This window comes from Aptenodytes forsteri, unplaced genomic scaffold (genome assembly GCF_000699145.1).
Source record: "Aptenodytes forsteri isolate BGI_AS27 unplaced genomic scaffold, ASM69914v1 Scaffold442, whole genome shotgun sequence".
Classification (NCBI taxonomy): domain Eukaryota; kingdom Metazoa; phylum Chordata; class Aves; order Sphenisciformes; family Spheniscidae; genus Aptenodytes; species Aptenodytes forsteri.
Genome location: NW_008794003.1, coordinates 1,683,613 through 1,701,503, shown reverse-complemented (window position 1 = coordinate 1,701,503; position 17,891 = coordinate 1,683,613). Strand labels below are relative to the sequence as shown.

General features: G+C 39.6%; 1 protein-coding gene across 1 annotated transcript in view; it reads left to right on the top strand.

The window, feature by feature from the left end:
- Positions 1-630: 630 nt before the first annotated feature.
- Positions 631-17,891, top strand: part of PPP1R1C (protein phosphatase 1 regulatory inhibitor subunit 1C) — a 56,536-nt gene continuing 39,275 nt past the window's right edge. The window contains 3 exon segments of the mRNA XM_009289568.2: positions 631-754; positions 757-881; positions 3,182-3,242. Of these exon segments, the coding sequence (XP_009287843.2) occupies positions 631-754; positions 757-881; positions 3,182-3,242 (310 nt within the window).

Sequence of the window (17,891 nt, the reverse complement as noted above, 5' to 3'; positions counted from 1 at the left end):
GACAGGGTGAAATACCCTTTGATATGTCTAGTATGTGGGAGCCCAGATAGCTGGCTTAAATGTAGATGTTCTCAGTATCTGAAATCATGTGAGATGGAGCCCACCAGAAGAGATCGCAGTCTAAATCTGCAAACCCAGCCTAAGGTGCAAACCTACTTAGCCCACCAGATAAGCTTCTTTAGAAAAGGATTTGAAAGAGCAAAGGCAATTGTTTGATATGTGAGAAGAGGAGAATGGTTCTGGCACATTGTAACAGAGATGGAATTATTGCATCCACCCCTCCTGCTGCCTCCACCCCCAAAATCTGAAAACTTCCTGATTTGTGTTCATCAATAATTAAGAGCCCATCAGCAATACTCAGAGGGAGCTTGCATTGCACTTCTGAGCAGCCAGTTAGTAATGTACGGTGGAGTGTTCCTCTTTTTCAAATCCCAGGGCTCCAGGCCATGCAATGCTAGTATCGCATTTTCAATTAGCTTCTGAGTGAATGCTTGGCATATGTAGAAGTGAACTGGTAAACAATTAGCTTATTGTTCCTTTCAGCTTTGTGCTGAGAGGATCTGAAGGACTGCAGAAGAGAGGGGAGAGGGGAAAAAAAAGAAAATAGCCAAGCCAGTGGCATCTCCATGAATGTGGAATAGGGGAGTTGCTCGGCTCACGCAAATTCTCGTGCTAACTCAGGAGCTACAGCTGTTACTGAGGAGCACTCAGCCTGGCTGTGGGGAGGGCGCCTGGGGAGAGGCGCAGACCAAGTCTCAAGCTCCAGGCTCTTCTCTCGTCTGACTCACCTCAGCATCACGATGGAGCCCAACAGCCCTAAAAAAATACAGTTTGCTGTGCCACTGTTTCAGAGTCAAATAGATCCGGAGGCAGCTGAGCAGGTAAGGAAGATTGAGTTTCTTTTGGTGTTTTGAGGGAATGGGGTAGGAATGGGAGCAAGATGTGGGGTGAGAACAGGTGATACTTGTGGCCTAAATGCTTTTCTAACTTACATTAGTGTAACTATAGATTAAATGCTCTGGAGGTTATAGCGATGTCTGGATACACCCAAAGAGGGAGGATGATATGTCCTCTAGCCAGAATAAGGCTTCTTTACCTTGGGTAGGTTTATTCAGTATATATTTGTTGTGCCTTTTCTGTAACTGGATTTATGCCCTAATGCATACACTTCACATGAATACACATTCTCAACAAATCAACTAAAGTGTATTATTTGTACATAAAGCAAAACATGAAGCCGATAATAGGTACCTAATGGAAATATTGTGCAGAAGACAGCTTATTTACCATTAATTTTAACATGAGAAAATACGAGTTATGTTTTGCACAATGGTTATCACTTCAGTTACCTCCTGTATTTCTCATGATTTTTATACAGTCTTCTTTATGTCATTGTTACAGTGTTTTACATACTTGAAAAAAATATACATGTAGAAAGATGCCTGACTTATGTCCGCATTGGAATTATGTGTGTGCTATTTTAGGTTTTGACTCACTTCCAAAACCTACACATACATGTATATAGCAATACAGATGTCTAAGGAGGAAAAGATATCTATTATTGTGTACAGATATGAGTAGACACGCATAAAGAAGGACACAGGGAATCTTATGAGAAAAGCTGGATAAATCGTAATTAGGTGACCCAGTATATTTCTCTCAGTGCAAGTCCTTCTCGACATTTGCTGCTATTTTGGTAAGTCTAGTTTTAGATGATACCAGGGGAATATTATAACCTTAACAGTTCCGTGCCATTAGCTATGAAATTACTTGCACCTTTAGGACAGGTATCTGGTTTCCTGAATATTCTGATGTCATGTCTCTTAAAAGTCAGCCGCCTTTGCCAGAAAATGATGAGTTGTGGGTGACCACTGAATGAAGAAATACTAGAAGGGTGCAGGGGAGAATTGCTGCGGGTCTTCATTTTGTCCATAGGTACTTCTGAGCTGTGAGATGTGCGTACCTTGTGGAACAGTCCTGCAATGAATTCAAGCAGGGTGTGTTCTGATATTTTTCTGAAATCTGTGAGAACCGTAGGATTAGGATTTCCTGGAATTCCCATGGCTTTTGAAATGCTGTGGCCCAAATTCTGCCCAGTATTTATGGGCAGTCCTTTTTTTATGTTGTGAGTTTAATTCCAAGTGCTATACAGTTTCACTGTGGGTGTGTGATGAAATTGAACTAGTAAATTCTGCTGTCAGCTACAGTTAGGCTAATCTGGAATAAACCCATTAACCCTGATGATGTAGTTTTCCATTTACACTTCTGAAAGCAAAATTTGAACCCAGTTAAATACAGATGTTGGCTCAGCAACTCTCAGCAAAAAGAGCAAACGCACTGACATTGAGGTTTTGTGTCAGAATGGTTTCTAGCTTAAATACTCTTGGTCCCTCTCTTAAATTCGATAGAATATCAATAGCCTGGAGTCTTTAGTGAAGCAACATAAAACTTCCAATGCAAATGTGTGCATTATAGGAGGGTAGTCCAATATGTAGTTCAACCACTGTTAATGGAACAGAAGTACTTAACCAAATAAACTCTGAATAAGAAGAATTGCATACAATTCAGGATTATATATTGATATGTAAAGTTCTGTTGTATAGTGCTCTTTGAAAAGATTCTTTTGAAAGTCTTAAGTATCGTCTTTCTTTAGTTAAAGAACACTAGTAACACCTCTGGCCATAGTTTAGAAATATCATAAATTCATTGGAAGGCATACATGCAATATCAACTCTCAAGTGCACTTACAAAATATTAATATTGACAATTACTTGTGCGAGCTATGACAGTACTAGGTATTTGCACACATAAGCTCACAGACTGCTGAAATCATTTTCCTGAAGCAAAGTTAAATGTCAATAGTTTAAGATATGACTGATACATGTCAGCAATACATGTCCAAAAACTTATTCACCATGATGATTGCAAATCCTAAAGGTATTTTGGAAAGCTCTCCCCTGTGCCTTTGCTTTCCATGTACAAGCAGCAGCATGACCCTGATCACTGTTAGACCAGACGAGCAGTCAGTAAGACAGTGACGTGCTGCTGTTCTTTAAATATTTTCTTTTTTAACTTTGCCTGGTCTATACTCAGGACTGCACCAGATGGATTTTTTGCTTTGCTTTGGGTACAAGGCAGTTGGTGGACCCTAATGACTCTCCTTGGTTTATGCATGTTACAGATCAGGAAAAGAAGGCCTACACCAGCATCGCTCGTCATCATGAATGAACACGTGCCCCCAGGTAAGTGCCAACATACCTTCTAAACCATTGAACTTGTATACACAGGATTGTCTGCAAATTGGTTTTATTAACTACATGGTTTTAAAAATCTAGCATTAATTTCATAGCACTACATATGAAATAATGGATCTTAAAACAGTTTGGAGTAAACCCCATGAATCCGTGTAACTCTTGGCCTCCAGATAATGTCAATAATTTCAGGATTTTATCCTCCATATAAATCTTTTGTTGTATGTACAAGGAGAATATGACCCTGATCCAGCACTTCTGTCCACAAACCTTTTCTTTCCCTGGGTGGATACTTTGGAGATCCATGAAGTCCTAGTCTTGGTTTTCTGATCTTTAGAGATACCAGGGTGGCTCCAGGGCTAATTCAACAAAGTGAATTGCTTCTGCAAAACAGGTTGTTTTCTAGTTTTCTGATGAAACATGTGATGTCTGTTTTCATTATGGCTTTTCTACTGTGAATACATTATCTTCATCCAAGACTCCTCCCAGAAGATTTTCTGAGGGATGGGACGATTTGAGGTAGCAACATACTTTGTCACATAAATGTAACTTCAGAAAGACTCTTTAATAAGCTGTTTAGGGAGTATTATAAGTGGAAAAGCTCAGCAAAAATGGATTGCAGGAAAAAGTCCTCAAGACATAATCCCTTTGAAACACACTACCTACTTGTATCAAACTTTTCTTTTACATATTGCTCTGCAACATTTTTTTCCCTGCCTTATCTCTTCATCACCTGAATCTTTTTGTAAAAGCAGTTCAGGCTTTTTCTCACTGATGTGTCTCTTATGTCATTACTGTATGCACTGGCACCTCAGCAAAACAAAACCATCTTAGCTCTATTAGGATCTCCACTTACCGCACTGTGCTGAGCATCTCCACTTCTGATTAGCATCACCAGTAGCTGAAGTTCCTCAGAAAGTGCAGAAAGAAGCATTTAGAGAGCCCTGCTCTTGGGGTTGAGATCATTGCAGCACAGCACACAGATTAGGGAGGTTCAAGCATGATGTACGGCTAAGATTGTATTCTTTTGACACTGAGAGTGACCCATGAGTTTGCTGTGGGGCTAACACCAATCCCAGTTTGGAGAGTAGCTTTCTGGCCTGAATTTCAGGCAGTTCAGCTCTCGCTAATGGTGCATGAAAGTTCTGCTTTAGACCGACTTTCCTTACCTTAATGGGATCTACATTGTCTATGTTGCTAGGACTCAATTTAAAGCAAATTCACCTTGACTGTTAATCTTTTTTGCAATTCACTTTGTACACTTTGTACCGTCATATTTCCTTTTATAAACAGATACTTGGTACAGTACCAAATCAAAACCAAACAGAGAATAAGAACTCTTTTTAATTTACAGGAAATTTTACTCTAAACAAAGTGGTGCATGTCTGTTATCTCCTTTCCTGCAATGTTCATAATAACTCTTTAAATAAATCATTTTTATTATGAGTCAGGGTTGCTGCAAGTATCAGTCAACTTCCATATAAGCCCAAGAGCTTGTATATTCACCTTCTTCACTTATTTATATTTATTCATTTAGATATTATCCCCTCTTACTAGATACTGGGAACTAATATCAATGAAGGTATTCTTGGTTAAATTATAATCTTGTTTTGTTTTTTAATCGTCCATAAAGTCAGATAAAAACTTTAAAAGCACCTTCATTTTCCTGCACCTCACCATGTGGTTTATGCATGAGCATGCATGTGCATATTTCCATACGGTATGCTTGATATGGGCAAGTGTTTTGAACGGGGTGTGCACACGTAGCTGTGTAAACCTGCTACAGGGGTTTACAAGGACTACAAGGACTGCAAAGCCAAATTGGAAAGGCAGACAATAGCTTTACGATGGAAGTATAAATAGTAAAAAAATTCCTTATGGGCTTGATCTTGCAAGCTGCTGTGCAGTTTCTGAAATTATTGCATACCTTCAACTTTCAGAAGAGTCAGCTAGTCTAGGGGCTCTTGACACCTTGCTGATTAGACCCCAAATGCTGGTATCTTATTGGATTTTGAATAGAATTCAGTGGGATGCTGAATAAAGATTAGTCTCCAAAAATGTTAAATTTAACACTGTACATGTTTACAGGGAATAAAATAATGACATAAGGGTGCAAACTTGAAACTCCAGCAAATTGCTTTAGAAGCATGATTCCCGAGGTCAGCGGGGAAACTGAGCAGCCTAGAATTTAAGTGATACGATCAAAGCTACCTATTAAATTAGAGCTGGGCTAGACCAGAATCCTGTCTTTTGAATTTTACTCACTGGAGTACTCCAATTCCCTCATTAGGAGCAAACAGCTAGCGAAGGATATGCTTCCAAGGGTTTGAAATGTGTGTCCTAATGCAATTCTAAATGTTTGGATGCCCCTGCAAAGTTTACTCAAATTATCTAAACGTCTTTTATTTTGAAAAAGAGAGACAGGCATTTTCTAAGAATCAGACTTTTCTATAGCCTTCTGTTGCAGCTGCTTCTGATTGCAGCAGGAAAAAAGCAGCATTTTTGTGGTATTCTGGTGTTCTGGATGCAGACCCATCTGGAAACCAGAAGGCAGTAAAATGTGTTTGGACATTTCAGAACTTTATAATAAATTCAGTTTGAGTTGTGCTGTGCAAAGATCTAAAATAGTTGTTTTCTTCTAAGTCTTCTCATGCATCCCTGATGTCTACTACAGCTTTGACAGGAATCTGTCTTCGCTGATTTAGGTCAGGTCCATTGTGCTATAAAGTGAAGATGGAATATCTACTAAGGCTAAGTCATTTTAAACCAATGACAGCTACTCAAAAACTATAAGAGTCTGCTTGGCTTCCTTGCTTCCAAGGAGACAGTAAGGGCTAGACCACACTAAATGATTTAAAGATAGGTGGGAGATGTGGCTGCAGGAGCTAGTATCCAGCCTTTAGTATCATTGACTGGTGCATATTCTCCTGTTCACTCTGGTTGGCATCATATATAATTGCAATCAAACTCAACAGAAGAGAAATTTGAATTGCAGCAGCAACAATGATTGCAGTGGACAATACAGGCTTGTGAAGCAACGTAGCAATGAATAAACCCTTAACTCTTTCTGTACGTGCTCTGTAAAGTGCTCTATGATGGGTTATGTCGCATCTGAGCAGAGAAGCTAGCACCAGAAAATTGAGACTCGAGTTATGAAGTTACTTAACTCTATCATGCTTCAGTTGCCATCAACGGAGTTATATTTTGTGAGCACCTGATGTTTGATTTCATAATATCTAATCAGTTTTACTTCTATTTGAAATTATAAGACCCTTTTACTATCTGTGAAAGCAAAACCAATTATTAGTGGACAGAACTACAAAAACGTGCTGCATCTTATCCTGTGCAGGATGCCTGTATGGGTTACTGGGGTAACCCACTCGTATCCTGCTATAGCCACAGTTGCTCCATGTATGTACTTTAAAAAAGGAACATAAGCATATGCTTAGTTTTGAAGATGCATTTAACTGTTAAGCTGCACAAGAGCTTAATCCGAAAATTGCTAAAGCTCTCCTGCTTCCTCTTTCTCTTTCAGTATCATTGGAGCCACCAGAAACTGAAAATCACCATACCCTGAAAGCAACCTTTTCTGCATTGCCATAATATACTCACAACCTCCTGTCGCCTTACCAAGCATAGCAGAATATATATGAAAATCAACTCTTATTATCTGAAATAAAAGTCTGACTATGCTTTAAACTAGCAGAATATCATACTGTGACAGCTCAAGAAAAAGCTGGTGGCAATGTAGAGAAGTGACAGCTGAGGGAAGAAAACATGTCAGACCACAAGTCAGGTTTAATGCCGTTAGGGCTCGCTTTGATCAGAAAACAATGCCAACATTCCTGTACAGCCTGGCTTTGTCACAGAGCCAGTGCAACATCAAACTGGCTGGCAAAGGCTGTTCAACTTGTGTCAAATTGTTCGGTCTTCTTGAAGCATTAAAATATGGGTAAACATTAGGATAACCTTCTGCATTTCTGAACTTTCTATGTGTTTGCTGTTTCCAACTCTCCTTTCTGCTCAGTTGCCTGTTTTGGCTTCCTTACTTGTAATGTAAATGTTACTTGGTGTTTGGAAATAAGAAAAACATAGCAATGTGTTTTGATAACTCTTCTCCAGAGCTGCCTTTTTGTATTTTGCAAATCTCATTTTAAGGCAGAAAGAGTGTATTATCACTGCAAAAGTAATATAAAACATATATGCCAAATACCACTCAGTACATCTGAGTTTTCTGAAGGCTGGAAACCATAACTTGAAGATAAGCAAGCTGTGCCTGTCTCCAGGCAAGGAACTTGCTTGCAGCTTGTCTTTGGGCATTAGCAGTTTTTCTGTCTTGTTCCCATCTGATTTTCCATTGTCCAGAGAGGGACTCACACCTTTCAGCTTACTGCCATTTCCTCAGAGGTCTGGTGAGATGCCTCAAGATCAGCCTCAATATTTAGTGCAGTAGCAAACAACACAGCCAGATGGGTGGTGGGAGGAAAAACCGTCCTTACACCTGTAGCAATCCCACAACAACCTAAAGTAGATTAGGTTTTTCATTCTAAATTGGTTCTAGACACTCCCAGACTTTCCCCGCACAATAATCTCATTACCACGTATAGATGTGCTTTTTTGATGATGCAAACTATACCAGCACCACATCCTTGAGGGGATAAATGCGATACGCTCTACCCAATATTAATGTTTGTGACTAATATTTGTTAGATTATGCATCTAGGTGAATCATAGAATGGTTTGGGTTGGAAGGGACCTTAAAGATCATCTAGTTCCAACCCCCCTGCCATGGGCAGGGACACCTTCCACTAGACCAGGTTGCTCAAAGCCCCATCCAACCTGGCCTTGAACACTTCCAGGGATGGGGGAATGAATGTGTTTGGTTTATATCTAATGGTCACATTTTTTTTTTCTCCCAAGACAAAGTAAACTGGGATCAAAAAAGACCTACTAGGTAGGAGGCAGCTGTTTCTGGGCATTGCCAAGCAGTCCTGCTATACTTTCTCAGGCGAAAGTCTCACTGAAACTTGAAGCAGCGGAGAACTCTTGGTCTCACAGTTCATGAAAACTGATATGTTTTTCAAAAGCTTGAGATTCTGGTAGGACATACTGCTTACTTTGGTTCAGGAAATAGAAAGTGAGTAAGCCAAATAGCAGCTGTTTTCAATTGCAAATTTAGGCTTCTAATGTGGTAACAAAGCATTCAGAAAAGCAGTACATTAATAAAAACAGTCATTAACTGTATTTTTTTTTTGGTCAAACTAGTTGGCCTTTCTCTATGCTAAATGTGGATAGCATTTAAGTGTGCTGTCTGGTTTTATTTCAGTCTAGGAGTTCGTGGAGGAATGGCAATAAGCTATGAAAAAGGTTTGTGTCCCCTCCCACCACAGGATCAGTACAGCTCAGTGTACATTACCAATGACTCCAGGATGCTCAGAGATCAGGCACTGTTGGTCAGGGCAGAGACCTTCGTGTTCTTTAGGCCTGTGCTGGAAAGGACTATCTGACACAGTGAAACAATGAAATATATAAACCAAACATTGCATAAGACCTGACAAATAATAGGGATTCCAGAACAGAGATGAAAATGTCTACGCTTGAAAATATTCTGCTGTTTGCAGGCTGATGTGTGACTGCAAACATTCAGTGGCAAACTACGTCCCTTTTTCTTACCTATATACACTATGCTCGGATGTTCTTTCATTCGAGTTACTTTGAATTTATTCTGCAGTTCAGGTTCACAGAAGCCCCTGGGACAAGCCACAGCATAAAATCCTCACACATGCAGTGTGAATAAAGTCTCCATGATCTGACCCATAAAAATAAAAAGAAAAGTTCAGGGACTTAAAAAAAAAAAGAAAAAAAGAAAAAAGTCAGGAACCTGTGCTTGAGCTGTTTTTAATGCAGTCCAGAAGCGACAGCTCACAGGTTCCAAACAGAAGCAACGAATTTAAAAAAAAAAAAAAAAAAAAGCTTTCCTTAGCGTCTTTCATGAAAATGCTCTGTTTTCATGAGAGGGTGAGGATTTTGTATGTCATTGTCGTCACCTGCCAAAAGAGCTGTCAAGCTCCCTGCAGTACGGTAAAGACAGCAAGCTGAAGGACTAGGCTTGAGTTGGTTGGGATGCACCGTGCACTGCTGTGCCTAAACTGAAGGTTATCACCAAAGCAGCCAGATGCATTTTCGCTATTCTTTGAGGTCATGAACATATTAGTTCACAAACAGAAATGTTCCCTGGGAACATGTTAGTCATTGTGTAAAACACATAGTCTGAAACAGTAGGAAATGTACTATTTCATACAGTGCCCAAGTAGAGTCTGGACTCTCTTTAGTCAGTAAGTAATGCTTTAACAAGGAGAAGGGTCTGAAAACTACTCAGAGAAAGTCAAAATAAAAAGGTGTTGTGCATGTTCTCATCAAAATTCACTTATTTTACCTCATTTTTCATGTTTATTTTTATCCATGCTTCCTTCATTTCCAGTGTTTAATGATGATTGCATAGGTACATTTCCCATGGCATAGAGCTTGGTTGCTTCTTCTGACTATGGTCTAGTTGGCTGAAGTGAGTAAATTTAGTCAAAACGAGACAAGCAGTCCCTCTTGTTCACCAAAGCCTGTCCTCCCTCTGCGAGAAGGGGGAGCACGGGATGCAAACACCACCTGAGAAAGCTCTGGTCTGTGGAAAGGCCTGACCCAGCTATGCAGACTGGAAATGGAGGTTGAATATTCACAACTAGGACTCAGATTTCTGGCCTAGATCAGAGAAGTGGTGCAGCTGAGAGGCCATGAAGTCAAAGAAAAAGTTTACTTGCTCGCAATTTGGGTGGAACTGCATTTATCCATTTCTCTTGTTCCAGTCTTAAATCCCCAACAGGTGAATTGACATACTTTTTTATTTATCAGTGCAACTAAGCCCTTAATGTGTACCATGACATTACTTGTTCCTCCTGCTCCCTGCCTCCTGTTGGTTTTGTGTTGGAAGGGTCAACGTCTGTGGAACTATCTGAAAGTGAAGGCGGTATTTTTAGAGTTGAACCTTGTACTCTTCATCTCGTTCCTTATACAAAAGCACCATAGTAACAGCCTTCCTCCACCCCAGGAGATTATTTGCAAATCATTTTTAATATGTATGGCTTCATGTTACAGATCTCCAGCTGCTTGATAATTCAGCGTCAGGACTGATAAACTTTCAGACTGTTTACCTCTGTTATCACCTTCGTGCGTATTAACATGACAGAGAGGTGTGCCTTGGGTAGAGAATAGCAGTGTACACAACTACCTAACCTGGTGAGGAAGTTAGTTGGACAGCTTCTGACTTTATTGCATTCATAAGGCTTAATATTTTGGTAGAGGAACTCTAACAGATTTGCACTGTGCCAAATACTTATACACCTCATACAGTTTGTTTTGGTGAGAATTCTGAATAGACGGTGAGTTTTTCTATTTAAAAAAATTTCTAGGTGTAATTAAAAACTTCTTATAGTCAATGTACTTAAGCTATGTTTCATACAGCTACGTAAGTATACAATTTGGGGGGCTGGTGGTCTTAAAAAAAAATTTGGATCAAAATAGGTCCAGTTTAGCCTGGACCAAATACTCTGTTTGTATTTTGAGTGTATTTTTTAAATGGAGAAAAATTTTAGAGACAATTTGAAATGAAGTCCATTTAAACATCATAAGACAAAATGTTCTGAATAAGAATGTCAAATTAGTTTGTTCTGAGATTGTGTTTAAATTATACTTCAATAATGTGATAATACGATTTTTTTTTTTTTTTTTTACATCAGGTAATAAACTCAAATCCATTAATAAATGTTTCAGCCTTGCTGAGGGGAAAAAAAAACCAACACAGGGTTTGTCTGACCTCTACTATTTAGTACTTAATGCAGCACTCATTCACCATGGTGACGTGTGTGGAATAAATAGATAATGCAGACAGATGAGAGAGAATCCAGCTTTTAGCACTAACCTCATTATGTTCAGAATATTGGGAAGAGGTTGCACTTAAAGCATCAATCAAGATAGCCCCATTTATTGAGCTTTCAGAGACAAAATTTAACTCTTTATATGGAGTAACTGAAGTTAAAGCTTCACTTCAAAATACACCGAAAGTGGGAATTTAATGAATCTGGACTGAAAGCTAGTGGAGACTCTAAACAAAACGAAGCTATCAATCATGAAAGTTTTTGCCCACTACACAAGGCTGGACTGCGTAAATTCAGAGAGAGTGCAGGGAGGTGTAGAGCTTAGCATTGCTTTCCTGTGAGTCTGAGCTGTCTGTGTCACCAGGTGGTGGAAATGAGATCAGCTGGACCAGCCAAGTCTCTTTTTACAGTAATCAAAGCAATTCTAGGGTAGAATTGAACTATATGTCTATTGGAAGGAGCTCTGTTTTCCCTTTCTCCTCCTCAAAACCCTATTCATGTGTCTGTATTTAAAATCATCACTTCTAATATTTTTCTAAAATGGCTTTACTGGGGGATCAAGAGAATATCATAGTAGCAGAATGAAGCACAGTTACATGCTCTCTCTTTGTTCGTGTTTTCCCTGGGATACCTGGGTTGCAGATGTACCACAGAGAATTAATGTCTTGGTGTTATTCATCTTGTGGAACCAAACCGCACTTACAGAGTTAGCAGTGCTAAGCAGATGAATGTGCATTTTAAAGGCAGGATTTTTCACCAGAGGCCACATCCTTCATTCTGATGAGACAAGCAGAGAAGACTCACACTGGGCAGAACATGAGCTTGAGCAAGGCAGGTGGAAAGTTCAATAAAGCAGTGAGCTCTATCACATCCTACAGTACCGCTTATCCTGGTACCTAGACATCCCATAGCCTAAACATTTCAGCACTGAGGCCCCACCACTGAGAAAAGAGAAAGGCTTGTGGTGATAGTATTCCCTTCAAGTCTTTCTGAAGTTCCCTGCCATAGCTGTTCTCAGACAGTGGCAGAAAACAAAGAAGTTCTGCATGAACCTTTCCCGCTCTTTCTTTGACCACCACCAAACAGTAGCATCTCTGGGATCAGCCACTATGTAGCTGCAGCACTCGCTCCACCTTCTCCCCGTTATATTAGGATCAGCAGGACAGCTACCGAATCAGGGAGCAGTTTAACCTACAAGCCCAGCTGGTCTGAAAGCAACATGTTTGTATTACTAAATGCAATTTTATAACCTTTTCTCTTTGAAGTGGAATTGTACTGATGAACTAAAAAGTGATTGGGGGGGGTAGGGAAGAAAAAAGATTTTTTCCTTTAAAGAATTGTGATCCACAAGATTTTTTGATCCAGATCAACAGTAGGTTTTTACTTTCTGTTTTTGAAATACAGTAAGTAGACAGCAGGGCTGTAATTGTTTAGAAATGTGCTTTCAAGCCTCCTAAAACACTGATGCTAGTGTGTGACTTAGGCTTTAATGTGTACAGCATATCCCGTAGGTGGATGTGGAACAGCTCATTCCATGGGAATCATAGCAAGGTGTTTCTGACTGTGACAGTACAGATAGAGATGTATAAAACAAAACCCAGGGTCCCCTCTGTCTCTGGTATGCAGTGAGGTTAGTAGAAATTCTGAAAAATGCGTTTGGAAATTGCAACTGACTTAGTCTGAGTTAACAATGATTGCCCTGTCTTTTCCATCCCACCTAGTCATGCTGATGGTGAGAATGAGATTATGGAACCTCGTTTTGCTGACTCTTTGAAAGCTTAGAAAACCAAAAAATGAATTTACAAAACTGGTATTTACCTCTTCTTTTTGTAAAAAGGGTCGTAAACCCCAAGAAGTACTACTATTAGTAGCTCACTTGATTCATGCATAGAATGATACATGTATGTGAGGAGCTTTATGCATGTGCATTCTAACCACAAGCAAGCCGTGAGCAGTTGGCCAGGACTAGCTTTACAACACATTCTTACTGAAATCCTTGAGGTATTATTCCAAAAGGAAGGAAACTGCAAAGGCAGCAATAATAATCACTGGCTAAGGAAGAGTTTTATTGTTTTGTATTTGTTTTCTTCTCCCCTGGCAAATGTCACTTTCCAGAATGTACAATACACAACTGTTCAGCTACGATATTTTTTTAATGGCTTTATGAGCTATATAGCATGCTAAGAAATGTTTGACTTTTTTAGTTTTGGCTGCTGCTGCTGGTTTTTATTTTAGAGCTTAGAATACTCCTACAGCTCACAACCGAGAAAGGAACTGCTCGCAGTGATAGTTATTGCAGCTGTAACTCCGATACAAAGATTGCGATCAGTGGGTCAATTCTGAGCCATTTTCTATCACAATTGATTCCTGCATATGAAGCTGTTGGAAAGGGTTTTCTGAGCCATTTTCTATCACAATTGATTCCTGCATATGAAGCTGTTAGGAAAGGGTTTAAATGTATATCAGGGATCAACTAGTATTATATTTCTGGTAACCATGGATTTTTCTCCATGATCTTTGCCTTAGTTGTATTTAGATCTTCAACCTCTCCAACATGTCATTTGAACATAGACTGAACATCAAGCAAGCAGCTGGAAAGTAACACGTTACTAATAGTATTCAGTATTACTGATGAATTCAGCACTCTGGGTAACTGTCTTCTCAAGGTACTTAGCTTCCTTCTGTATTTGAAAATACTTAATGAACATATTGTCTTTTCACAAACTAATACATTGTTACGACTGTTTGAGTCAATGGACAAAGTAATGGCAAGCTATTTGGGAAGTTTTTGTGCAAGTGCTTTGGTAACATTTGGTAAAACAGTAGCCATTATTTGCAAATATTTGGTAGTCTGGCAGTATGTTTTGCTTGGGCACATTCATTTCAGAGGCACGTTTCTGCTCTTTGAACCTGTTTCTCTGAGTATTTGCTGGCAGTCACCCAGCAGCTCTGGCCTTCCTCTAACCTCTCAAAAGCCATCTTTATCTCCACTGCCCTCCTCTTTCCTTTGTGCGAGTCTTTTCTTTCGCTGTCAGGTTTCAGGCCAGGTAAGGTTATGCTGTGAGTGTCAAACTGTCCTTACTCCGTGTAGCAAAGATGTAATCTTTACTGACGTCTGCTTTTGTGTCAGAATAGACCCTGTGTTGATGTAACCTTACAATAAGGTGAGTTCTCCTTCTACACAGTTGGACAAACTTTGAGACACCACATTGTGCTTTAAGTCTGTTTTCCAGTCCTTGTCCTTTGCCTTGTTCCATATCTCTGTGAAAGTCTATTTTTCCAAGGTCTTCTTGTAGTTCAGTTTGGCCCTCCAGCACTGCCTGGGGCACCCAGAAATGCTGGCTGTCAAGTTCCCCTTCTGGCTCACGCCAGAAAATCAGTGTCACCCTGGTTTACATTTATTTGCTTCAAGAATAAGGGAATTTTTCGTATGTATAATTCAATCTGAAAGAGAGATTTGAATCATCCTAAATAGATGTGCATAAAAGAGAGTCATATGTATGTCATCATCTATCTTTTAAGTCTTACTTTGCACATTTTGAGACTTGAGTTTACCATCAACCTTCCCAATAGGCCAAGGATTTTATATTTCACATCACCAAGCACACCGGTTTTCTTCAGTTTGTCTCACTTATTTTTGCTTGGTTGAACGAATTAATCTGGATTTTCAAAGATGCAGTGAATATTAATGTGACTGTCATTATTTAGTTTAGATAACGAGTAAGAGTTCTGACTAAGCAGCCAGTTTACATATGGCTGAAGTTCTTTCCCAGTTGCACTAACTCTAGAACTAGTTCATTAAATGAGAAAATTGTTTGCCTTTTTTATCTTTTTTCTTTTCTTTTTTTTACCAAACTCATGCTATGTATCTAGGATAAAATCTTGACTTTTAAGTTAGTAGCAAAACGTCCTGTTGCTTATGGCCTAATAAAGTCAGTGGTAAAATGATTTTCTGTCTCTCACTTCCCTCAAAAATTCTGTTTTGCCTGATTTGTTTTGCTGATGCAGGCTGTAGATTTGCCACAGTATTTGCACTGAGCAGCCCTCCACATGTGTTGAACTCCTGTGCTGGACTCATTTTGTCTGGAGCACCGCTCAGCAACCCGTAATGCCCCGCTGAGCCGGGCACTGATGGAACTCCTCTTTGCAGAGGGTCGGAGCGTAACAGGCAGTGGAAATTTGCGATTAAGCTTAACTTTGTTGTGCTGGAAACAGAAGGCAGTACTTTGCTGTTAACTAAATGGTATTCTTTTGGAACGAGTTAGTTTAAGGGAGCTCTGACGCAATGTAGAGGCAGACCTTGACCTGGAACTTCTGCACACAGTGACACCCCGTGGTCTCGCCGGAGGTTTCTCCCAGATCTGCTGCCATGAATCCACACCAGTCAGCTGCAAATTACATGGAAAGTTTATCTCGGAGTCATTCCTGGTAATCTAGTAAGAGATTTATATTGGGTCCAGAAAATGTCTCATCTGAGAGATCAAAAGAAAAAAAGGACTTGTACTTACCTCCTCCTGGTTCCTCTTACTTAGCCAGTTGTCCTTTGAAAGCCATCTCCATTTCCTTCAGCAAAGAGGAGTTTGTGCTGCTTAGAAAGCAACTAGAAGAAAGCAACTTCAAGCCTAGCATTGTTTATATTGTGATATAAAGTCAATCTTTACACTAATTATCCAAACAGAATGTTTATTTCAAGCGTATTTCTCCCTGGGTTGATTACTTTCTCTGGGAAGACCTGCCAAGTCTGTAATTGTCCCCATATGATGGATGAGGGACTTCACATCAGGAAGGTCTGCTCCACATTCCTCGCTCACCTGACCCTCTCATGGAACAGGGCTACAGAACAGGGACTCTTGTGCTATGAGGAAAAGAAACTTCTGCATAGAAGAATTTTTTCATGACAGGTTTTTCCATGAAGCCTGTTTTGTGTTCTGTCATTCAAAGTCAGGACAGTGTCAGAAAGAGCTTTACAGAGCTGGCAGCAGCTGGAAGACCACAGAGTCCGGCAGAACTGTAACTCCAAGAAGGCAGACAGAACAACTCAGTCCTTGTTAATAAGAAGGGAGAAAATAAAGAATTAAATCTGAATTCTTTTCCAATGTATATTTTAAGAAGCTATATTTGATTTATGGGGCCTCTTTAGAATTTGTTTTATATTTATATTTAACAGGTATCGTAGGGAGGGAGAATGAAAAGTTGAAAACAAAATGCGTAAGAGAGGGATGATTTTTTGTGCTTGTTGTAATAATTCATGACTCCTCTGTGGTAAGGCTTCAGACCTGATTCATCACTGTTATATTCTAGTTTAATGCCAGTGAAACTAGACTGATTTCCAGGAGTCTGGCATGAAACTGGAATAACAAGGTGGTGAATCAGGCACTATAATTCATGTGATGTAAACAAATACGTTTAGATTCACATTTGAGGTTTGTAATGTCTCCAGTTTCTTCCAAACCAGATTATGATCTCAGAGTGTATGTTTTAAAGAAATTTTGATCTGTGTAATTTATGAAAGGTGGTTTTATTTCATGTTCTTATGGCTCTGCAGTTGAAAGTGGGTCCTTGGATACTGTCTGTATGATATTCAGCGATACAGATGCTGTTTGGATCAGATGATGTTGTGTGTGTTGGGAGGAAAAGGATGATTGTTCTTTTCATTTAGATGTTGACTTTGAGCACTGTTAGGAAGGATTTGGTTTAACAAAGGAGATTGCTGCCCTTACTCTCAGTACTAATACTGGCTACTTGAATACTGAAGGTGGGAAATACAGAGCTATGTAAATATAAATGGGCTAATTTACCTGGAAAGAAAATTTTAAATGTCCAAACAGCTGATTTATCTGGCCTGTGGCATTTTAGTGAACTACAAAGGGCTGGTTAGTCAGGAGCTAGTTGGGAAAAGCTACCGTATGATCACCTCTGAGCCAGAGTGACGAGAGGTCTCTTGATGACGGTGCTGTCAGGGTAACGCGGGACCTTTGCCAATCTACATACCTTAACTGCAAACGCCTGATAGAATAAGCATGCAAATGCTTGTGTATATAGCAAATTCCTCTCTCTCCCATGTTTTTATTAATATTTCCTATACAAATCTTGTTATTAGTGTTCCCTAAAGGGCCAGGCAGTAATTTAGATGCCGATTAGTGTGTGAGATGCAGCAGAACCACAATGTACGCACTCTCTTGTCAGCACTTGACTGAGGAGGGGAGCAGACCCTCCAGCTACATTTACCACAGCAGCTGGGATACTGGAGTTTAATGAGGTGCTTCTGCAATGTGAAGATTTTCAGAAACATACTCACGCCAGGAGGGCTTACCAGGGTATTTTTTTGTAATTAAATGTAATTACATCGATACCCGTAGTCAATTTTTCATTGATAGATACAGGCAAATAAAAACCAGCAAGCAAAAATCAAACAATTAACTACCTAAGCATTTTCTATGTTTGCCTTTTTGGACCTTTTTCCATTTCTTACCCTCAGTGGTACATTAAAAAGCCATGAGACGCTAGCTGATCTGGAAATGTGTAGTTAGAACTCTGGCAAAAGCAGAGCATGAAATATTTTTTGATCTTACTTTGTCTTCTGGAGGAAAGGAAAAGTAGTTTTGATAGCAGAAAAAACAAAATAGCATTATGCCAGTCAATTTCTGAATCAGATTTCAATGAGCTTGTGTCATGGTTTAACCTCAGTCAGCAACTGAGCACCACACAGCCACTC